Source organism: Rattus norvegicus, chromosome 8 (assembly GCF_021556685.1).
Source record: "Rattus norvegicus strain SHRSP/BbbUtx chromosome 8, alternate assembly SHRSP_T2T, whole genome shotgun sequence".
Classification (NCBI taxonomy): Eukaryota; Metazoa; Chordata; class Mammalia; order Rodentia; family Muridae; genus Rattus; species Rattus norvegicus.
Window position 1 is genome coordinate 24,428,119 of NC_141541.1, and position 25,712 is coordinate 24,453,830.

Below are 25,712 nucleotides of genomic sequence, written 5' to 3' on the forward strand. Positions count from 1 at the left end.
CTGGCCTTCTAGTGAATAGCAACTCTTCATATTCAGTGAGAAGTCTCCACAAGGGATTTGTGGCCCACATTACCTCTGGTGTTTAGGTACCAAAGTTTTTCCTACAGTCTCTAGTACCAGCATGTACTGAAGTCCCAGTACCAGCATGGCCTTCTTTAAAGAGCTAGAGCCTGGAAAATGAAGCCCACTGAATAAGGTGCAGTTTACAGTTAGGCTGTTGGGTATTCTTTAAGGTGATTTGGCAGACATAGTGTTTGGGGAAGGGTAACAATTAAGTCCCTGATACCAGAGTGATTTCTGAGAAAGCAGGACAGAAAATGAAGAGCAGGAAATCATAACTTCATTTTTTATTATGGACTAAAGTCACCTTTTGAAAGTGACCATAAAGATAGAAATGGAATGCATGTTCACCAAAAATTTTACAAAATTCCAGAAAGGAAGGAAGAAAATAATCTCTGCTTACTTTCAACTAAAGCAACACCTGTTACCCCTAGCAACAGCAGCAGAAAATTCTGATATTTTTGAGTTCTAAAACTGCCTTAAATTCCTTCTTTCTTTCATTTTGCTCTTGGTCTCTACACTAACATTTATAAACTTTCCATATCACAAAGCAGATGAGTATCCTATTGTTTACACCATGTAAATATCAAACAAAATATCTTTTATGATAAAATGTGACTGTTGGGGTTCCAACCTGTGCTGGGGACCAGAATCACTATGCTAGACTGAATCCCACACAGCCTGCACTCCAGCTGAAGTTTGACTCCCCAGGTATTCCGACTCACCCAGCTTCACAGGTAAGATCCTAAACACTGCCCCCAAACCCAGCATATCAGGAATTACAAAACCTGGGGAAGCAGATTCCTTGCTCATGCAGTGACCTGTCACCTTCCAGTTCCATTTCCTACCTGTGCCGTGGACTAGAGCCCTGGCATAAGACCCAAACCCACACAGCACATACCCCAGTTGCAGCTGGAAAAGAAATATAGGAGAAAACAGTCAAACAGTTGAAGAAATTGAACAAAATTGATATGATCTAAAAATGGGAATAGAATCATTAAAGAAAACTCTAAAGGAGACAGTCAGGGTGTTGAAATACATAGAAAAGAGAACAGAAGTCACCAACAGATGCAAACATCACCAACAGAATACAAGAGATAGAAAAGAGGATCTCAGAGGCAAAAGATACCACAGAAAACATCGATACAACCATCAAAGATAATGTAAAACACAAAAGGCCTTAGCCCAAAACATCCAGGAAATCCAGGACCCAATGAGAAGATCAAACTAAGGATACTAGTATAGAAGAGAGTGAAGACTCCCAATTTAAAGGGCCAGCAAATATCTTCAACAAAAGTATAGAGGAAAACATCCCTAACCTAATGAAAGAGATGACTATAAACATACAAGAAACATACAGAACTCCAAATAGATAGGACCAGAAAAAATTCCTCCTATCACATAATAGTCAAACACCAAATGCACAAAACAAAGAAAGACTATTAAAAGCAGTAAGGGAAAAAGGTCAAGTAACATATAAAGGCAGACCTATTAAAATTGCACCAGACTTCTCAAAGAGAGACACTAAAAGCCAGAAGATCCTGGGCAGATGTCATACAGACCCTAAGAGAAGAAAAATGCCAGCCCAGGCTACTATATCAGCAAAACTCATAATTACCATAGATGGAGAAACCAAGGTATTAAACAAAACAAATTTTAAAAATATCTTTCCACAAACACAGCCCTGCAGAGGATAATAGAAGGAAATGTCCAACGCAAGGAAGGAAATTACACCCAGGAAAAAGCAAAAATTATACTTCTACACAACAACCCCAAAAGAAGAGTAACATACAAATATAATTCCTTTTCAGACAACAGAATAACAGGAAGCAACAATAGTTGGACTCAATTCTCAAATAAAAAGACAAAGGCTAACAGACTGGATACATCAACAGAATCCAGTCAGCATTTTGCTGCAAATAAGAAACACACCTCAGAGTCCAAGACAGACATTCCCTCAAAGTAAAAGGGTGAAAAAAATTCCAAGAAAATGATCCCAAGAAACAAACTGGAGTAACCATTCAAATATGCAACAAAATAGATTTATCTAAAAGTTATCAAACCAAAAGATGTGGAAGGACACTACATACCACATTAAAAGCAAACAAACAAACAAAGAAAGAAACAAAAAATCAAGATGAACTCTCAATTCAGAACATCTATACCCCAAATGCCAGGGCACCCACATTTGTAAAAGAAATGTTACTAAAGTTCAAAGCACTCAAAGCACACATTGAACCTTAAAAAATAATAGTGAGAAATTTCAACATCTGATGCTCACCAATGGACAGATCATGGAAACAGAAAATAAACAGAGACACAGTGAAACTAAAAAAGTTATGAACCGGGGCTGGGGATTTAGCTCAGTGGTAGAGCGCTTACCTAGGAAGCGCAAGGCCCTGGGTTCGGTCCCCAGCTCCGAAAAAAAGAACCAAAAAAAAAAAAAGTTATGAACCAAATGGATTTAATTGATATCTATAGAACATTTCACCCAAAATCAAAAATTATATAAATTCTTCTCAGACTCTCATGGTACATTCTCAAAATTAGACCAATATTCAGACACAAAACAAACCTTAACAGATACAAGAACACTGAATTAATCGCATGTATTCTATCAAACCACCACAGATTAATACTGGTATTCAATATTAATAAAAACAACAGAAATCCCACATACACATAGAAGCTGAATAAGTATCTACTCAATGACAACTTGGTCAGTGAAGAAATAAAGAAAGAAATTAATGACTTTTAAAATTAACTGAAAATGAAGACAGAACATATACAAACTTACAGGACACAATGAAAGTAGTGCTAAGAGGAAAACTCATAGCTCTGAGTGCTTTCATGAAGAGATCATATACTAGCAGCTTAACACCTCTTCTGAAAGGTCTAGGACAAAAATAAACAAATATGTCCAAGAGGCACAAAGAGCAGGAAATAATCAAACTCAGGGCTGAAATCAACCAAGTAGAACCAAAAAATAGAAGAAAAGAAAAGGAACTATATAAAGAATCAACAAAACTAGGAACAGTTTCTTTAAGAAAATAAAAAAGATAGATAAACCCTTAGCCAGGGTAGCAAGAGGGCACAGAGAGTGAATCCAAATAAAAAATCAGAAATGAAAAGGAATACATAACAGAAACAGAAAATTAAAATAATCATATTCTACTACAAAAGTCTATAATCAACAAAACTGGAAAATCTGGATGAAATGGGTGATTTCCTAGACAGAGAAAAGCTGCCAAAGTTAAATCAAGATCAGATGAACCATCTAAACAACCCCATGACCACCAGGGAAATAGAAGAAGTCATTAGAAGTCTACCAACCTAAAGAAGCCCAGGGCCAGATGGTTTTAGTGAAGAATTCTATCAGAACTTCAAAGAAGATTTAGTACAGATACTCCTCAAAACATTCAATAAAATAGAAACAGAAGGAACACTACCCAATTTTTTCTATGAAGCCACAGTTACACTGACACCTAAACCAAAACCAAAACCAAAAACAAAAACAAAAACAAAACAAAACAAAATAACAACTGAGCAAAGAAAGAGATCTACAGACCCATTTCCATTAAGAATATTGATGCAAAATTACTCAACAAAATTCTCTCAGTCTAAATTCAAGTACATATTAAATTGATCATCCATCATAATCAAGTATGCTTCATCCCAGGAATGCAAGAATGGTTTAGTATATGGAAATCCATCAATGTAATTCACTGTATAAACAAACTCAAAGAAAAAATAACACATGATCATCTCATTAGATGCTGAAAAATCCTCTGACAAAATAAAACACTCATTCATATTAAAAGTGTTGGAGAGATCAGGAATTCAAGGTGCATACCAAAATATAATAAAAGCAATGTACAGCAAACCAATAGCCAACATCAAGGTTAGTAAACAAAAACTCAAAGCAATCCCATTAAAATCAGGAACAAGAAAAGATAGTGGCTGTCCACTATTTCACTAACTATTCAGTACAGTACTCAAAGTTCTAGAAGAACAATTATGCAACAAAAAGAGATCAAAGCAATACAAATTGGGAGGGAAGAATTCAAGATATCACTACTTGCAGATGACATGATAGCATACATAAGTGACCCCAAAAATTATACCATAGATCTCTGCAGCTGATAAAAAACTTTAACAAAGTGATTGGATATAAAATTAACTCAAATCAGTAGCTTTTGTCTATTCAAAGGATAAAGGGGCTGAGAAAGAAATTATGGAAACAACACTCTTCACAATATTCACAAATAACATAGAATATCTTGGTATGACTCTAAGCAAGCAAATGAAAGATCTATATGACAAGAGCTTCAAATCCCTAAAGTCAGAAATCAAAGAAGACTTCAGAAGATGGAAAGATTTGCCATGCTCATGGATAGGCAGGATTAATATAGTAAAAATAGCCATTTGATGGAAGCATTCTGCAGGTTCATTGCAATCCCCATCAAAATTCCAACTCAATTCTTCATAGAGTTAGAAAGAGCAATTCTCTCCTTACATGGAAATACAAATGAAAACAACCCTGAGATTCCACCTCACACCAGTCAGAATGGCTAAGACCAAAAACACAGGTGACAGCAGATACTGGCAAGAATGTGGAGAAAGAGAAACACTCCTCCATTGTTGGTAGGATTGCAAGCTGATACAGCTACTCTGGAACTCACTTTGGCCATTCCTCAGAAAATTAGACATAGCACTACCTGTGGACATAGCTATACCACTCCTGGGCATATATCCAAGAGATACCCCAACATGCAATAAGAACATATGCTCTACTAAGTTCATAGCAGCCTTGTTTATAATGGCAAGAAGCTAGAAAGAAACTAGATGTCCTTCAACAGAGGAATGGATACAGAAATTGTGGTACATTTATACAATGAAATACTACTTAGCTATTAAAAACAATGACTTCATGTAATACTTAGGCAGATAGATAGGACTAGAAAATATCATCCTGGGTGAGGTAACCCAATCACAAAGGAACACAAATGATATGTACTCACTGATAAATGGATATTAGCTGAAAAAATGCAATTTATAGAGCACATGAAGCCCAAGAAGAAGACAGACAAAAGTGTGGATGCTTCAGTACTTCTTGGAAAAGGAAACAAAATACTCACAGGAGGAAATACAGAGTCAAAGTGTAAGGCAGAGACTGAAGGAAAGGCCATCTAGAGACTGCCACACATGGGGATTTATCCCACATACAGTCATCAAATGAGGCCACAATTAAGGATATCAAGTGATGCATGCTAACAGGAGCCTTAAATAGCTGTCTCCTGAGAGGCTATGCCAGAGACTGAGAAATACAGAGGTGAAAGCTCACAGCCAACCATTGGATTGACAATGAGGTCCCCAATGGAGGAGTTAGAGAAAAGACTTGGGTAACTCAGCAGGTTTGCAACCTATAGGAAGAACAATAATATCAACTAGCCTGACACCCCAGATCTCCCAGGGACTAAACCAACAACCAAAGAGTACACATGGAGTGATCCATGACTCTAGCAGCATATGTAGCAGAGGATGGGCCTTGTTTAACATCAGTGGAAAGAAATGCTCTTGGTCCAGTTAAGACTCAATGCTCCAGTGTAGGGGAATGCCAGGGCAGGGAGTTGGGAGGGAGTGGATGAGTGGGTTGGTGGGTGTGTGGGGGATCACCCTCATTGAGGTAGGGGATTGAGGGATGGGATGGGGATTTCTGCAGTGGAAACCAGGAAAGGGGATAACATTGCAAATGTAAATAAAATATTCAATAAAAAATGAAAGAGGAAAGAACAATTCTTAAATTCATTTAGAGTAACAAAAACCTAGGATAGTGAAAACTATTCTCAACAATAAAAGAACTGGGGTACCCACCATCCCTGACCTCGGATATACTACAGATCAATAGTGATAAAAGTGGCATAATATAGGTACAGAGACATTCAGGTAGATCAATGGAATAGAATCCAAAAGGCAGAAGTGAACCCACACACCTGTCGTCACTTGATCCTTGAAAAAGGAGCTAAAACCATCCAGTTGAAAAAATACATTTTCAACAAATGGTACTGGTTCTTCTGGTGGTCAGCATGTAGAAGAATTCAAATAAATCCATTCTTACCACCTTGTACAAATCTCAAGTTCAAGTGAATCAAGGGACTCTACATAAAACCAGATATGCTGAATCTAATAGAAGAGAAAGTGGAGCAGATCATCGAATGTTTGAATATTTGTACACAGGTGAATACTTCCTGAAAAGAACACCAATTGCTATATTCTTTAAGAGCAACAATTGACAAATGGGACCTCATAAATTTGAAATGCTTCTGTAAGGAAAAGGACACTGTCAGTACGACAAAATGGCAACCTGAAGATTGGAAAAATGTATTTACCAACACTACATCCAATAGAGGGCTAATATACAAAATGTATAAAGAACTCAAGAAGATAGACTCCAGAGAACCAAATAACCCTATTAAAAAGTGGAATACAAAAAAAATATGGAGTACATAGCTAAATAAAGAATTCTCAATGGAGGAATCTCAAATGGCTGAGAAGCATTTAAAGAAATTTTCAAAATCCTTAGTCATCATACAAATGCAAATCCAAACATTTCCACCTCACAGCAGTCAGGATGACTAAGATAAAAATGCAGGTGACAGCAGATGTTGGTGAGGCTGTGGAGAAAGAGGAACAATCCTTCATTGCTCGTGGGACTACAAGTTGGTAAAACCACTTTGAAAATCAGTCTGGCCATTCCTGAGAAAATTGGAAAGTTCTACTGAGGACCCAGCTATATCACTCCTGAGCATATACCCAAACGATGCTGCAACATATAACAAGAACACATGTTCCACTATGTTCATAGTATCCTTTACAATAGCCAGAAGCTGGAAATAGCACAGATGTCCCTCAATAGACGAATGGATACAGAAAATGTGGTACATATACACAATGGAATACTATGTAGTGAATACAAATTTAAGCAACAATGAAGAAACCTTAGGTTCATGAGGCAAGTAAATAGGGGAGGGATAGAATAAAAAGGTGATAGGAAAAGAGATAGGCCTAAAAATGACCAAAAGAAAGAAAAGAGAGAGGGAAGAAGGGAATGTTGGAAATGGTAGTGGGAGAAAGACAAAAGGAAGAAAGGAAAAATTCAATATTGAATAAATAAGTGTGTTTGTTTGCTTGCTTACTTGCTTTTATTAGTAGCCCAAGTAAATAAAAATAAGCCACTAGATGCTAACTGGACATTTTATCTGAGTTTAAGTAATGGTACACAAAAGACAAGTGATGGTCTTAGTAAATTGTTATTAAACTAAACTCTTATAATAAATCACATTTTATTATATGTATGCCTATTCCATGAGATAGAACCCATATATGACACAGCTAAAATGGCAAAAAAAAAACCAACCCAGCAGTTCATGAGAGAATACCTACTAAGAATACAAGATAAATTGTGATTCAGTATCAGTCCCAAAGGAATCCACACAGAAAAAATACACACTTTATTTTAATATTTCTAAATAGTAGAATAATCTATCGTGAACCTATATCAATAACTTACGGACACACAGAAAACTGGAGAGGCTTGTTTACATCATATCATATGTAAGAATGTAGGTAAATCTCTTTCCAAATTTTGCTAAAGGCAATGATTAGCTTATATAATTTATGTTCAACCCATACTAGAGTTCAAGGATATATTTTAGGTTTAGTGCATTTGTTTGCCCTTTCTTTATCCAAACAAAGCATAAATCTAGGATTTCAGAAAGAAATACTATAAAAACACAGAAAATTTGAAGGAGTATCAGATGCTACATGTCAGGTTCATCATCAGAATTTTTCAACACTTCCAAGTTCATGAATAGGAAGTTAACTAGTACCTAACTTCCCCAATCAAGGAAGGACTGAAGCATCCATACTTTGATCTTCTTCTTGAGCTTCATGTGGTCTGTGGATTGTATCTCGGCTTGTCTGATTGTTCAGGCTAGGACTTCAAGTTGTATATTGAATAAGTAGGGAGAGAGTGGGCAGTCTTGACTAGTCCCTGATTTTAATGGAATTGCTTCAAGTTTCTCTCGATTTAACTTATGTTGGCTACTGGTTTGCTGTATGTTGATTTTACTATGTTTTGGTTTGGGCCTTGAATTCCTGATCTTTCCAAGATTTCTAACATGAAGGGGTGTTGAATTTTGTCAGATGATTTCTCAGCATCTAATGAGAGGATCATGTGGTTTTTTGTTTGTTTGTTGTTTGTTTGTTTGCATTTGTTTATATAGTGAATTATGTTGATGGATTTCTATATATGGGACTATCCCTGCATCCCTGGGATGAAGCCTACTTCATCCTGATGGATGATCATTTTGATATGTTCTTGGATTCAGTTTGCAAGAATTTTACTGAGTATTTTTGCATCGATGATCACAAAGGAAATTGGTCTGAAGTACTTTTTCTTTGTTGGATCTTTGTGTGGTTTAGGTATAAGTGTAATTGTGGTTTTATAGAAGGAATTGGGTATGTTCCTTCTGTTTCTATTTTGTGGAATAGTTTGGACAGTCTTGCTATTATTCATTATTCTATGAAGTTTTGATAGAATTCTCCACTAAACCTATCTGGCCCTGGGCTTTGTTTCAGTTGTGAGAATTTTAATAACTGCTTCTACTTCTCTAGAAGGTATGGAACTGTTTAGATGGTTAATCTAATCCTGATTTAACTTTGGTACCTGGTATCTGTCTAGAATTTTGTCCATTTTCTCCAGATTTTCCAGTTTTGTTGAATATAGGATTTTGTAGTAGGATCTGATGATTTTTTTTTAATTTCATCAGACTCTGTTGTTATGTCTCCCTTTTCATTTCTGATTTTGTTAATTTGGTTATACACTCTGTGCACTCTGACTATTCTAACTAAGGGTTTATCTGTCTTGTTGATTTTCTCAACAAATCAGCTCCTGTTTTGTTGATTTTTTATATAATTCTTTTTGTTTCTACTTAGTTGATTTCAGGCCTGAGTTTGATTATTTCCTCTTGTTCACTCTTCTTGTGTGTATTTGTTTCTTTATGTTCTAAAGCTTTTAGGTGTGCTGTCAATCTGCTGATGTATGCTCTCTCCTTTTTCTCGTTGAGGTACTCAAAGCTATGCGTTTTCCTCTTAGCACTACTTTCCTTGTGTCCCATAATTTTGAGTATGTTGTGCCTTTTTTTCATTAAATTCAAAAATGTCCTTAATTTCTTTCTTTGTTTCCTCCTTGACCAAGTTATCATTGAGTAGAGCATTATTCAACTTCAATGTGCATGTGGGATTTCTGTCATTTTTTGTTGTTATTGAGGACCAGTCTTAGTCCATTGTTATCTGATAGGATGCATGAGATTATTTCAGTCTTCTTCTATATGTTGAAGCCTGCTTTGTGACCAATTATAAGGCCAGTTTAGGAGATGGTACCATGAGGTGCTGAGAATAAGTTATATTTTTTGTTTTATGATGAAATGGTCTATAGATATCTGTTAAATACATTTGGTTCATAACTTCTGTTAGTTTCTCTGTGTCTCTGTTTAATTTCTGTTCCCATGATCTCTCCATTGCTGAGAGTGGGCTGTTGAAGTCTCCTACTATTATTGTGTGAGGTGCAATGTGTGCTTTGATCTTTAGTACATTTTTTTTAAAATAAGATTTATTTATTTATTTACTTTATATGAGTACACTGTGGTTGTCCTCAGACACACCAGAAGAGGGCATCAGATCCCATTACAGATGGTTGTGAGCCACCATGTGGTTGGTGGGAATTGAACTCAGGACCTCTGGAAGAGCAGTCTGTTCTCTTATCGGCTGAGCCATCTCTCCAGCCCCTAGTACATTTTTTTAAATAAATGTAGCTGCCCTTGCATTTGGAAGATAGATAGTCAGGATTGAGAGTTCATCTTCGTAGATTTTTCCTTTTTTTTTTTTTTTTTGGTTCTTTTTTTTCGGAGCTGGGGACCGAACCCAGGGCCTTACGCTTCCTAGGTAAGCGCTCTACCACTGAGCTAAATCCCCAACCCCGATTTTTCCTTTGATAAATATAAAGTGTCCTTCCCTATTTTTTTGATAACTTTTGATAACTTCACCTGTTTGTTTGTGTTTTCCTATAATTCTTTAAGGGATTTTCATGTTTCCTCTTTAAGGCCTTCTACTTGTTTACCTGTGTTGTTCTGCATTTCTTTAAGGGAATTATTTATGTCCTTCTTAAAATCCTCTATCATCATGAAGTGTAATTTTAAATCCAAATCTTACTTTTCCAGTGTGTTAGTATATCCAGCATTTGCTTTGGTAGGAGTACTAGACTCTGATGATGCTAAGTAATCTTGCTTCCTGTTGCTTAGATTCCTGTGCTTGCTTCTAGCCAACTGGTGTTATCTGATGTTAGCTGGTCTTGCTGTCTCTGACAGTGGCTTCACTCTACTGTAAGATTGTAAGTCAGCACTCCTAGAGACTGGCTCTCTTCCTGTGGGATCTGGGTACAGAGAACTAAGTCACAGGGTTAGCTTGGAGCACAGATAGAAACCAGAATGATCCTGTCCCTGACTCTTCCTAGGTTCCTGTGTTTATAGGTCTCTAGGTGGGTTCCTCTTGGGCCAGGAATGTGAGCAGAACTGGTGATCTCACCTGTGCTCTCAAGATGTCTGCATTTCTGAGAGTCTGACTTTCTCCCCAGGTCATCTGGGTACAGAAAGGTGAGGTACCAGTTCAGCTCCGGGTGCAGGAGGAAACCAGAAGGACACTGTCCATACTGCTCCTGGGTTTCTGTGACCTGAGTGTTCCAGGTGTGTCCTTAAGAGCAGGTCTTACTCCTGCTCTTAGGTGTGTCAGCACTCCTGGCAACTGGCTTTCATCTCTGGCTTCAGACAGAGACTGGAAGGAGCCTGTTCTTCACTATTCCTAGTTCCAGTGTCCAGAGGGCTTATCGGGGCCAGGAATATGAGTGGAAGTAGTAGTCTCCCCTAACTCTCAGGATAGTCTGCAATTCTGAGAGACCTGCTCTCTCCCCCATGGGATTTGTGTACAGAGAACTGTGGGGATCACTCAGTTCTGGGTGCACTTGTAAACCAGAAGCCAAATACATTACTAATATATTTGTATCTCTGTTTATAGGGAAATTGGTAAAATCTTCTCTCTTGTGTGGGTCTTCATATGGTTTTAGTTTCATGGTAACTGTAGCCTTGTAAAGCATATTTGTGCATGTTCTATCTATTTCTACTTTGTGGAATAATATAATAATTATTTACCAACTCTTCTGGTTAAATTTTCTCCTGAAATCATCTGACCTGGGCAATTTTTGGTTGAATTTATTGATTCGCTTTTACTGTGAGTGTAGGTCTTTTTAAGTTGCTAATCTGATCTTGATTTAACGTTGGTAACTGGTATATAGAGAGAAAATTATTGATTTCTGTTAGATTTTGCCAACCTAGGAGAGTACATGTTTTTAAAGTATGTAAATATCATACTCTAGATTTCCTTCATATATGTTGTTCTGTGTCATTTGTCATCTTTAATTCTGCTAATTTAGATATTTTTCTCTGCCCCTTAGTTAATTTAGATGGTTTGTTAGTGTTATTAATTTTCTCAAAGAACCAACTCTTTCTTACATTGATTTCTTTTATTCACATTTGTTTATATTTATGACTTTAGCCTTGGGTTTGCTTAATTCTTGTTAGATATTACTTTGGGATACAAATTCTTCTTATTCTTCTAGTATGTTTATGTCTACTGTTAAGTTAGTGGTATGATATATATCTAATTTTATATACACACTAAGTGATAATTTTTCTTTATTAGAATCACCATCCTCATGTTTTGTAAGTTTGGGTATGCTGCGTTTTTGTTTTCATTCAATTCTAGAATGTCTTTCATTTCTCCTTAATTTTTATCTTGATATACTTTCTACTCAATAGTGAGTTCTTAAATTTGTTGAGTTAGTAAGCTTTTTGTTGTTTTTGTTAGTGTTGATATTAAGTTTCATCCCATGATAGTCAGAAAGTATACAGGATATTTTTTTATTTTCTCATATCTGATGGGACTTTTTGTGTCTGTATGTGATTAGTTTTAATAAAGATATATAAGGTGCTGAGTAGAAGGTATATTCTTCATTGGTTCTGTGAAATATTCTGTAAATATCTATTAAGTTTATTTGGTTTATAACTTCAGTTAGCTTCAGCATTTCTCTCTAATTTTTGTTTTGATGTCCTGATTATTGGCGAGAGAGTGGTATTTAAATCACTCACTATCATCATGTGAGGGTCAATATGTGATTCAAAGTGTCATAATATTTCTTTTATGAATTTGGGCACCCTCATATTATGTGTATAGATGTTTAGAATTAAAAAGTCATCCTGGTGTACTTTTCTTTTGGTATGAATTAATGTCCTTCCCTACAACTTGTAAATAATTTTGATTTGAAATACATTTTGCCCCATACTAATTTTGCTACTCCAACTTTCTTCTCTGGTCCATTTGCTTGGAATGACTTTTTCAATCCTTTTAACTTTAAGGTGATGTCTTTCTGGATGTTAAGGTATCATTTTGGATACAGAAGAAAGAAGAATCCTGCTTCATATCCATTTTGTTACACTGTGTTGCTTTCTTGCAATGTTGATATTGGGAGATATAAATGAGCAGTTTTTGTTGATTTCTGTTATTTTGTTGTGGTGAGTTTATTCTCCCACTTTATTTGCTGGTCATATGGTATTTACTTCTTGTGTTTTCCTGAAAGTGCTTGACCTTTTCAAGTTAAAGTTTTTCTTTGTGCTCTTTCTGTAGAGCTGTATTTGACCCATAGCTATCACTTAAAATTGATTTTATTGTGCAATGTCTGGTATTTAAGATAGTAGCAAAGGTTCACTAGGTCCTTCCTGTTATTATAGAGGTATGGAATGGAATTGTGAGGGAGATGCTCAGTGTTGGGGGCTGAATTGGGATGTGGACTCCTCAGCAACTATATTCTTCTCAAGGAGCAATTCCTTAGGTTAAGAAAATTTTCTATGATTTTTGTTAAAAGTATTTTTTATGTTTTGACATGAATTAGTTTTCCTTCCTCTATTCCTATTATTTTAGATTTTGTCTTTTCATGTGTCATTATGAGTTACAAAATATAAATATTAATAAAAATGAGAATATACTTTGTAAAATTCAAATTTTCATCACAACACATATAAGGAATCAATATCAAACCAATTAACCCCTATTAGTGACAAGAAATAGAAATACATATCTGAGATTTTATTGAACTGTGAAAAGTGGAAAGCACATACATACTCAAAGATGTTACCTGAAATGGAAGACTGAGAAGTTTCTAAACCTAGAAATCCCTTTATATCTTTCTACACTTCCTTTATAACTTGTACTGCAAATACATACTAGTGTTAATAGGAAAATGAAGAAAAATATATTTCACTGAGGAAACATGAATCCAACTGTTTTTGATCTCACATGTCAAAATCTGTAAAAGTATTATATGTGTCAATAAAAGTTAAAGTTACCACAAACTGGAAACAGTCCAGGTTTTCCAAATGATGAAGAGATAATGAAATCATTGTATATATACATAGTGGAATATTCGTCATATATTACTAAATATAAAATTTGAACCCTCAGAGGTAAATGGATGGAGGTAGAAACAATCATTCTCAGTGAAATAATTTAGGCCCAGGAGCACAAACTTGTATGATTCTAATTTCTGGATATAAGTTTTGTATCTTTAGGTATCTCCATTTCAAAAAGAATAGCTGATAATTAAGATCACATGGATGGAATGCTATTGAAGGTATGTGAGATAGAGAGAGCCTAAGCTGTTTAAAGAATAAGTGGAATTTTTAATGGAAAGGGATGAAATGTGGTTGAATATGAGAAAATATTAGAAGAGGGAATCTGGAAAATATATGTAAATAATTTTTCTCCATCTTTATTAACTTGGGTATTTCTTATTTACATTTTGATTTTTATTCCCTTTCCTGGTTTCCAGGCCAATGTCCCCCTAACCCTCCCCATCTCGTTCTACATGGGTATTTCCCCTCCCCATCCTTCCCCCATTACAACCCTCCCCCCAACAATCAGGTTCACTGGGGGTTCATTCTTGGCAGGACCATGGGCTTCCCCTTCCACTGGTGATCTTACTAGGCTATTTACTGATACCTATGTGGTTGGAGCCCAGGGTCAGTCCATGTATAGTCTTTGGGTAGTTGCTTAGTCCCTGGAGTCTCTGGTTGGTTGGCATTGTTGTTCATATGGGTCTCAAGCCCCTTCAAGCTCTTTCAGTCCTTCCTCTGATTCCTTTAACGGAGGTCCCATTCTCAGTTCAGGGGTTTGCTGCTGGCATTCACCTCTGTATTTGCTCTATTCTGGCTGTGTCTCTCAGGAGAGATCTACATCCAGCTCCTGTCAGCTTGCACGTCTTTGCTGCATCCATCGTATCTAGTTTGGTGACTGTGTATGTATGGGCCACATGTATAGCAGGAACTGAATGGGTGTTCCTTCTGCATCTGTTCTACACTTTACCTCCCTATTCCCTCCCAAGGGTATTCTTGTTCCCCTTTTAAAGAAGTAGTGAAGCATTTGAAGTTTGTTCATCCTTCTTGAGTGTTCTGTGCATCTAGGGTATTTCGAGAATTTGGGCTAATAGCCACTTATCAAGAAGTGCATACCATGTGTGTTTTTCTGTGATTGGGTTACCTCACTCAGGATGATATTTTCCAGTTCCATCCATTTGACTATGACTTTCATAAACTGATGATTTTTGATAGTTGAGTATTATCCCATTGTGTAGATGTACCACATTTACTGTATCCATTCCTCTGTTAAAGGGCATCTGGGTTCTTTCCAACTTCCAGGTTCTTCTTATAAATAAGGCTGCTATGAACATAGTGGAGCATGTGTCTTTGTTATATGTTGGGGCATCTTTTGGGTATATGCCCAAGAGTGGTATACCTTGGTCCTCAGGTGGATCAATGAGGAACCTCCAGACTGATTTCCAGAATGGTTGTACCAGTATGCAATCCCACCAACAGTGGAGGAATGTTCCTCTTTCTCCACATCCTTGCCAACATTTGTTGTCACCTGAGCTTTTGATTTGAGCCATTCTCACTGGTGTGAGGTGAAATCTCAGGGTTGTTTTGATTTGCATTTCCTTATGACTAAAGATGTTGAACATTTCTTTAGGTGTTTCTCAGCAATTTGGCATTCCTCAGCTGTGAATTCTTTGTTTAGCGCTGAACCCCATTTTTAATAGGGTTATTTGTCTCCCTGCTGTCCAACTTCTTGAGTTCTTTGTATATTTTGGATATAAGCCCTCTATCAGTTGTAGGATTGGTAAAGATCTTTTGCCAATCTGTTGGTTGCCATTTTGTCCTAACAACAGTGTCCTTAGCCTTACAAAAGCCTTGCAGTTTTATGAGATCCTATTTGTCGATTCCTGATCTTATAGCATAAGCCATTGGTGTTTTGTTCAGGAAATTTTCTCCCATGCCCATGTGTTCCACATGCTTTCCCACTTTTTCTTCTATTAGCTTGAGTGTATCTGGTTTGATGTGGAGGTCCTTGATCCACTTCGATTTAAGCTTTGTACAGGGTGATAAGAATGGATCGATCTGCATTCTTCTACAAGCTGACCTCCAGTTAAACCAGAACCATTTGCTGAAAATGCTATCTTTTTTCTTTTTTTTTTTTTTTTTTTTTTTGCTATCTTTTTTCAATTGGATGGTTTTGGCTCCTTTGTCAAAAATCAAGTGAACATAAGTGTGTGGTTTCTGGGTCTTCAATTCTATTCCACTGATCTATCTGTCTGTCTGTGTACCCCCGGAAGTCCTTTTATTGTTGAGGATAGTTTTAGCTATCCTGGGTTTTTTGCTATTCCACATGAATTTGCCAATTTTTCTGTCTCTGTGAAAAATTGGGTTGGAATTTTAATGGGGATTGCACTGAATCTATAGATCGCTTTTGGTAAAATGGCCATTTTTACTATATTAATCCTTCCAATCCATTAGCATGGGAGATTTTTTCATCTTCTGAGATCTTCAATTTCTTTCTTCAGAGGCTTGACATTCTTATTATACAGATATTTCACTTACTTGGTTAGAGTCAACCTGAGGTATTTAATATCATTTGGGACTATAATGAATGGTGTCTTTTCCCTAATTTCTTTCTCAGCTTGTTTCTCTTTTGTGTAGAGGAAGGCTACTGATTTATTTGAGTTAATTTTATACCCAGCCACTTTGCTGAAGTTGTTTATCAGTTTTAGTAGTTCTCTGGTGGAACTTTTGGGATCACTTAAATATACTATCATATCATCTGCAAATAGTGATATTTTGACTTCTTCTTTTCCAATCTGTAACCACTTGATCTCCTTTTGGTGTCTGATTGCTCTGGCTAGAACTTCAAGAACTATATTGAATAAGTAGGGAGAGAGTGGGCAGCCTTGTCTAGTCCCTGATTTTAGTTTGATTATTTCCTGCCTTCTACTCCTCCTGGGTGTATTTGCTTCGTTTTGTTCTAGAGCTTTTAGGTGTGCTGTTAAGCTGCTGATATATATACTCTCCTATTTCTGCAGGCACTCAGAGCTATGAATTTTCCTCTTAGCATAGCTCTCATTGTGACCCATTAGTTTGGGTATGTTGTACCTTCATTTTCATTAAATTCTAAGAATTCTTTAATTTCTTTCTTTATTTCTTCCTTGACCAGGTTTTCATTGAGTAGAGCATTATCAACACTCATGTTTTTGTGGGCATTATTTCCTTACTGTTATTGAAGACTATTTGCCCGTGGTGGTCTGACAGGACGCATGGGATTATTTCTATCTTTTTATGTCTGTTGAGGCCTGTTTTATGACCGATTATATGGTCAATTTTGAAAGTACCATGAGGTGGTAAGAAGAAGGTATATCCTTTTGTTTTAGGATAGAATGTTAAATCCATTTGGTTCATGACTTCTCTTAGTCTATGTCTTTGTTTAATTTCTGTTTCCATGATCTGTCCATTGATGAGAGTGGATTGTTGAATTCTCCTACTATTATTCTGTGAGGTGCAATGTGTGCTTTAAGCTTTAGTAAGGCTTCTTTTATGTATGTAGACGCCCTTGCATTAGGAGCATAGATATTTAGCATTGAGAGTTCATCTTGGTGGATATTTCCTTTGATGAATATTAATTTCCTTCCTTATCTTTTTTGATGATTTTTGGTTGAAAATTGATTTTATTTGATATTAGAATGGCTACTCCAGCTTACTTCTTCAGACCATTTGCTTGGAAAGTTGTTTCCAGGCTTTTATTCTCAGGTAGTGTCTGTCTTTGTCTCTCAGGTGTGTTTTCTGCAGGCAGCAAAAGGTTGGGTCCTCATTGCGTATCCTGTTTGTTAATCTGTGTCTTTTTATTGGAGAATTGAGTCCATTGATGTTGGGAGATATTAAGGAATAGTGATTGTTGCTTCCTGTTATATTCGTGTTTGGGTGTGAAATTATGTTTGTGCTTGTCTTCTCTGTTTTGTTGCAAAACAATTAGTTTCTTGCTTTTTCTAGAGTGTAGCTTGCTTCCTTGTGTTGGGCTTTACTGTTTATTATCCTCTGTAGGATTATAGAAAGATATTTTGTAAATCTGATTTACAGATTTCTACAAAATATTTTGTAGAAAGATATTATGTAAATCTGGTTTTGTCATAGAATATATTGGTTTCTCCATCTATGTTAATTGAGAGGTTTGCTGGACAAAGTAACCTGGGCTGGCATTTGCATTCTCTTAGGGTCTGTATTACATCTGTCCAGGATATTCTGGCTTTCAGAGTCTTTGGTGAAAAGTCTGGTGTAATTCTGATAGGTCTGGCTTTATATGTTACTTGACCTTTTTCCCTTACTGCTTTTAATATTCTTTCTTTGTTTTGGGCATTTGGTGTTTTGAGTTTTATGTGATGGGAGTTTCTTTTCTGGTCCAATCTATGTGCAGTTCTGTAGGCTTCTTGAATGTTTATGGACATCCCTTTCTTTGGGTTAGGGAAGTTTTCTTCTGTGATTTTGTTGAAGATATTTACTGGTTCTTTGAGCTGGGAGTCTTCACTCTCTTCTGTACCTATTATCCTTAGTTTTGATCTTCTCATTCTGTCCTGGATTTCCTGTATGTTTTGGGACAGTATCTTTTTCTGTTTTACCTTATCTTTGACAGTTGTGTCGATGATTTCTGTGGAATCTTCTGCTCCTGAGATTCTCTCTTCTATCTCTTGCATTCTTGTATCTACAGCTCCTTGTCTCTTTCTTTGGTTTTCTATATCCAGGGTTGTCTCCCTTTGTGCTTTCTTTATTGCTTCTATTCCCATTTTTAATTCCTTCACCTGTTTGATTGTGTTTTCCTGTAATTCTTTCAGGGATTTTTTGCATTTCCTCTCTATATGCTTCTGCTTATTTATTTGTGTTTTCCTGCATTTCTCTAAGGGAATTCTTTATGACTTTCTTGAAGTCCTCCATCATCATGATCAAATGTGATTTTAAATCTAGATCTTGCTTTCATGGTGTGTTTGGAATTCAGTGTTTGCTTTGGTGGGAGTATTGGGATCCAATGTTGCCATGTAGTCTTGGTTTCTGTTGATTGGGTTCCTGTGCTTGCCTCTTGCCATCACATTGTCTCTGGTGTTACCTTGTTCTGCTATTTCTGACAGTGGTTAGATCGTCCTATACCCTATGTGTCAGGAGTGCTGTAGACCTGTTTTCCTGTTCTTTTTAAGCCAGTTATGGGAGCACAGTGTTCTGGTTTCAGGTGTGTAGTCGTTCCTGTCTACTGGTCTTCAGGTGTTCCTGTGGGTGTGTGGACTGAGTCCACCAGGAAGGTCACTTGGAGCAGAAAAGTTGGTCTTGCCTCTGGTTTCATGCCTGGAGTCACTTCTCAGATTCCGGTTTCAGCTCTCTGTGAGGGCAGCAACCAGGAGGGCCTGCCCCGCCTTCACTCAGGACCTGGTGCACAGGGGACCCAGATATTGCTAGGCATTTTCCTCTAGCATCAGAAATGTGGGCAGAGAGTAGTCGCCTCTGGCTTTCCAGGCATGTCTGACCCTCTGAAGGTCTAGCTCTCCCTCCCACAGGATTTGGGTGCAGGGAGCTATTTGACTAGGTCCCTTCAGATCCAGGTGGTGTCTGGACTGTAGGGATGAGTGCCCCTTTCTTCCTGTTCCCAGAGGCCTTATAAGTTTCCTATTGGGCCAGGGATGTGGGCAGGGGTGGGCAGTACTAGTGGTCTCTCCTGCCCTGCAGTCTCAGGAGTGCCCACCTGTCTGGGCAGTCAGCTCTCTCTCCCTCGGGGTTTGGGAGGGAGCTGTGGGATGGGATCAGTGAGGTTCGGGCCCCACCTAGAAACCTGAAGTGCCAGGCCCCAGAGGAATTTTGCATTTTTGAGTCCTGAGTCCACCAGGCAGGTCACTTGGAGCAGAAAAGTTGATCTTACCTCTGGTCTCAGACCTTGAGTCGCTTCTCAGATCCGGGTTTCAGCTCTCTGTGAGGGCCACAACCAGAAGAACCTGCCCCACCTTTGCTCAGGACCCTGTGCACAGGGGGCCCAGATGGAGCTAGGCATTTACCTCTGGCATCAGAAATGTGGGCTGAGAGTAGTCTCTTCTGGCTTCCCAGGCCTGTCTGCCCCTCTGAAAGTCTAGCTCTCCCTCCCACAGGATTTGGGTGCAGAGAGCTGTTTGACTGGGTCCCTTCAGATCCAGGCCGTGTCTGGACTGCAGTGATGAGTACCCCTATCTTCCTGTTCCATATAACTATTTTTTTAAAGATAAATGAAACTTTTACTCTAGAAGCTTGCCAATGTTTATACACCAATATTCATGTAAGAATCTGAAATTAAATTTAGCAAGTCAAACACAAACAAAAAGAAATAAAAAATATAAAAAGTAAAGAAAAGAGACATAAAAATAGAAAGAATACTAGTAAAGATGAATGAGTTTATTGGAAAAGGATTGAGATAAAAGGGATTAATAGATGGATACAACAAAAACTTTTCTTTATATAAGGCAACAGTGATCTTTCTCAGCTTTGAACATTGCTTGTTGTAATAACAACTAGTTAAGCTAAGAATATATACTGATACAAACATCACAAATGTTAATAGGAAAATTAACTATTTTCTGATTTGTGCTTCATACAATACAAGTGGGTTTATTCTAAGTACTGTGGATCTGGTCAAAGTCAAGAACTGTTTGTGTCTCAAGAACTAAGAGAATTCATTTTGTTTAGAAAATGTATTGCTATCATGCTGCCTCTTAAATATTATACCATAGACTAACTTTACCCTCGAAATTGTTCAAATAATCTTTCCTTTATAGCATTTGTCAACGAATGCTGATGTACATGGTTGATCAAAATGATAAGATAGTGTGTGTTGTCTTTAAGTATTAAATGTAACCCAGTAATTATTACTGAAGAGGCAGGATGAATGTAACACCACAAAAAGTAATTGGATGGCAGTAAAACACAGTTTTATGGGAATAATATAGAGATAATCCTCTTGAACTCACAGGACCTCTGCAAGACTTAGCTTATAAAATTAAGCCACATATCAGAAAGGACTTTTCCATGCAGAGGAGCTAATAACAATTTAAAGGTGTAAGAAAAGTCGTTATCCTTAGTGATGTAAGCACTGTGAATCACTTGCAGGTCACAAGATGGCTTTATAGACATGTACATGACTGTGGCCATGGTCAACCTAGTGGTTCATAAATAAATAAATAAATAAATAAATAAATAAATAAATAAATAAATAAAAAGAAAACAAATACACAAAAGGCCCCATAAAAACAGGAGAGCAGGATGTGAACTTTGTGACAGGTTGGGTAATTGGATGGGTTAGGAAGAGTACAGGAGATACTGGAGGTTTGATTTAGATCAGAATGCATCATATCTATTTAGAGAAATTTCAAAGAAAACAGGAAAAGCAAATGATTTGATTATTATAGGCATGTGTATGGAAGGGTAAAATTATCAAGCAGTCATTGTATCTGGAATTAAGTGAAATGTATAATAGATCAACTTTAAAACCTCTAATTTGATCTTTGAATTATTACATATTGCTAATGTTTCTGATTATTAACATAATCTTCTGTGCATAGTAACAAAACAAACATGCACAATAATGCACAAATGCACTGACACAGACAGAGTTACAGACAGAAATAAACTTGGGGACAACAATAAATACCATTAATTTAAAAGATTATTCAATTTTCTGAAGTAAAATTTGGCACCCACTCATTGAAATACTCACTTCCTATCCCACATTCACCCAAACTACAGTGATAGAGTTTCCAGAAAGTAATAAGCAAAATTTTAAGAAGCACACAGACAACAACTGTGAATCCTGATACAGAAGGTATTCATGAATTTAAAAAATAATGTCAATAAAAATGAATCTTATTCAATATTTCAATCCAGCATCCTAAATAGAAGCCATACAATGTGATATTAGAAAACCCTACTGTGGAATCTCTTCAGGGCATTACTGATATCTCTATTCCTCAGGGTATAGATAAAAGGATTAAGCATAGGGCTCACCACAGTGTACATTAGTGAAGCCACTGCATTCTTTTGTGGAGAATGTGACACAACTGACCCAAGGTACACACCAATCCCAGTTCCATAAAATAAGCAAACTACTGACAGATGAGAACCACAGGTGGAGAAGGCTTTATGTTTCCCACTTGAGGAGGGTATTTTCAAAATGGAAAAAACAATCTTGCAGTATGATAAAATGATTCCTAGAACAGGAAAAATGCCAAGTATGACACCAATAAAATATATTACTATATTACTGCTGAGTTTGGTAGTACAAGCAAGATTAAGAAGTTGCAAAGGGTGACAGAAGAAATTTGCTATTTCTACATCTTTAAAGCAAGTAACTTGCAACACAATCAAGTTGTGCAGCTGTGAATCAAAAACACTGACTGAAAAAGACAACAAAATTAAAACAGCACAGACCTGAGGGTTCATCATGACAGTATAATGAAGGGGATGACAGATGGCCACAAATCGGTCATAAGCCATCACAGTTAGAATCATGTCATCCATACATGCAAAAAACAGGAAAAGAGACATTTGTGTCAAGCAGCCCACATAGGAAATAACTCTGCTGTGCATTTTGAGGCCCACAATCATCTTTGGGATGGTGGTAGAGATGAAGAAGATATCAATCAAAGACAAGTTAGACAGGAAATAATACATAGGGGTATGGAGGTGTGAGTCACAGATGATGAGCAGGATGATGAGCAGGTTCCCAAGCACTGTGACCAGGTACACTGATAGAAATAATCCAAAGAGGAAAAGCTGCAGATCTGGATTCTCTGAGATTGCCATGAGATGGAATTCCAAGACATCTGTTAGATTCTCTACATGGTTATTAACCACAATCCTTTTGAAAAAGAAAATATATTTTAAAAAAGGAGACAAATAGAAGACCACTCACAACTCCTTATATTTCTCATGCAGATACTCTCAAAAAAGCTCTACCACTTGAGGCTCGTATACCTTATTAATGCTTCCCTGTTTTGACAAAAACAATATGCCTAGAATCTTTTCTAAGTATTTTCCTTGACAATTACATCCCCATAAATATGTGCATACTAGAGGCATTTAATTAAATCTTAGGATATAGAAACACTAGAAATTGTAAACTTGTGATAATAGTCAAGTAGTGACCATTTTTAAGAGAAAATAAAGAATAGCAGAGGTCCATTTTAAAAATATGTTAAGGAAATAAAATAAACATAAAATACACATGCACCCTTTTAAGCATATTATAAAATTGTTTTGAAAATTTGTACATATGTTATAAGAATTACTTTGTGTGAACAATAAATTTAGGTTGAAAATGCGTGCCATTTACAGGTACTGTTTTCTTATATAAATTATTTTTTAAGAATTTTTCATTCAAGTATGTAGTTACTCACACAAATAATATTTCTACTTCAAACTAATTGTACTAATAATTGAATAATAATCTCTTCCTTACTTTTAACTATTTTCAAGATTTCTGACATAGCTTGGTAAATACTATGGTCACCTAATATTACGAGACACAAATGTTTACCAAAAGACTGGAAAAAAAAAAGATATTACATAGGCCTTCTCCTCAGCTGTAGTTTTAAGTCAGCTCTAAATATCTAAGCTTATCTTCATTCTTCAGTTAACTCATAGAAAATACTTCACAAACACATCGAAGTGTTTAATTAATTATATTGATTTATAACAATTAAATGTAGCTTGAAACTAACTTCAATTTTAATCTTATTTATTCCATATCTTATATTCCATGCTGGCAAAAGCATATGCTCAGCCATTTTTAATTACTTTCTTATAAAGTGCAGAATAATTTAGAACCAAGAAAGTCAAAAACCTGAATTTCTAGACTTACCCTTATTTGTATTTAATAGATACTTACATGAAATATTCTGATAAATTATATAAAATTCCAGTTTAAGACATATATTCATATTCATAATATCTTACTATGAATATGATATAAAATACAAAACAAAACAATAAATAAAATAATATAAATATACTTTGCAATAATAATACTTCTTTTTCAAACTGAGGTCAATATTTTCCTCCTTTGTATAACTTTTTGTAAAAATTCTACAAAATGCTTATTTAGTTATCCAGAATTTCTCGGTTTGCACACACACACACACGTACACACACACAGTCCGTGAATAATTTAACATATCAAAATTTCTTGACATAACGTCAAAATTAATTATATGATTGTATCATTCAAGATGTTTCTTTCCTTCTAACTGAAGATGAGAAATGCTGTCTTGGACTATTTCCTAAACTTCAGAAAATGTTTAATGAATATGAACTCTCTGACAATCATGCAACTACAAATAGTAACTTTTACACACTAGATAATATATTTATAATATTTTTGTAATATAAAAATTTACATATGGAGTTGTGAACTTGGTATCTTCATATTATTTCATGACAACCCTGTAATTAAAATCACTTCATGAATTTTATATGTAGATTTTTCCGACCAATATATCCTTACTGATATTGGTTTCACATCCCTCAAAGAGAGTTTCATAAAAATATTTATATAAAGGTACCTATTGCATATATAAGCATAATAGAAATGTATCTTTAAACAATTCGAAGGTATAATTTTATATTATCAAATGAGTTTAGTATACATATATTAAAATAATTTCTCTTGAACACAAATTAATTGAGAAGGCAACAATATTCAACATATGCTTATTTCCATGGAAACACCTTCATAACATCTATGTATCTTTTACAAAAAGATGTATCAGTTCAAAAAAGAGTATTATTTATTTACTTTATGAATTTTCTATTGAATTTTTCTATTACTATATATTTGACTATGCTTCCTCCCTCTCTTGACTCTTTCCATATCTTCCCCATCCACAACTAGTTAAATATATGTCAAAGAGCAAAAAAAAAAAAAAAAAACTACAAACAAACAAACAAAACGATAAGAAATGCACTCACATACAACAAAATGCAAACTCAAAACCATTATGTAATATACAAAAGTGTTATTAGAGAGGGAAGAAAAAAAAACAATTCCAAAAGAATTCAACACAAAACAAAATATCTACAAAAGCTCGATTGAGTTTACTTTGTGTTAGCTGTCTGTTTCTAGTCACTGTGCCTACTCCTAAGTAACAGGACACTGGTTGCACAAGGACTAAGACCAAAACTAAATAAATAATACCTCAAGAAACTGAAAATAAAAACATAATTAAGGCAAATCAACAGATCAAAAAATGAAAAAAATTTTCCCTCATAGAGGCAGGGGAAGGAAATAGAAAGTTAGTGGAGGGGAAGCTGCGAAGGAGGATAACATTTGAAATGTAAAGTAATAAAATAACCAATTTAGAAAGAAAAATATCTTTAGATATTACATGTTAATATATAAAGAAGGTTATTATATAAAATATATTAAGATCCAAAATTCTGACTATCATGAAAGTAAATAAATCAATTAAAAATGAGTTCTAATAAGAAGAAAGTTACTGATAGATGAAACATAAAGATGTGAGAAATGCTTACCTCAGTGTGACTTTAACCAAGCAAGTAAAAGATCTGTACAATAAGAACTTCAAGACTCTGAAGAAAGAAATTGAAGAAGACCTCAAAAGATGGAAAGATCTCCCATGCTCATAAATTGGCAGGATTAATATAGTAAAAATGGCCATTTGACAAAAAGCGATCTACAGATTCAATGCAATCCCCATCAAAATGCCAATCCAATTCTTCAAAGAGTTAGACAGAACAATGTGCAAATTCATCTGGAATAACAAAAAACCCAGGATAGCTAAAACTATCCTCAACAATAAAAGGACTTCAGGGGGAATCACTATCCCTGAACTCAAGCAGTATTACAGAGCAATAGTGATAAAAACTGCATGGTATTGGTACAGAGACAGACACGGAGACCAATGGAATAGAATTGAAGACCCAAAAAATAAACCCACAGACCTATGGTCACTTGATTTTTGACAAAGGAGCCAAAACCATCCAATGGAAAAAAGATAGCATTTTCAACAAATGGTGCTGATTCAACTGGAAGTCAACATGTAGAAGAATTCAGATCGATCCATACTTATCACCCTGTTCAAAGCTTAA

At 35.9% G+C, this 25,712-nt stretch overlaps 1 protein-coding gene across 1 annotated transcript; it reads right to left on the bottom strand.

The window, feature by feature from the left end:
• Window positions 1–21,521: 21,521 nt before the first annotated feature.
• Or7e173b (olfactory receptor family 7 subfamily E member 173B) lies at window positions 21,522–22,454 on the bottom strand. Its single transcript, XM_087564246.1, has one exon. It carries the CDS (start codon window positions 22,407–22,409, stop codon window positions 21,522–21,524), a length of 888 nt encoding a protein of 295 aa, XP_087420372.1. The 5' UTR covers window positions 22,410–22,454.
• Between the last annotated feature and the right edge of the window lie 3,258 nt (window positions 22,455–25,712).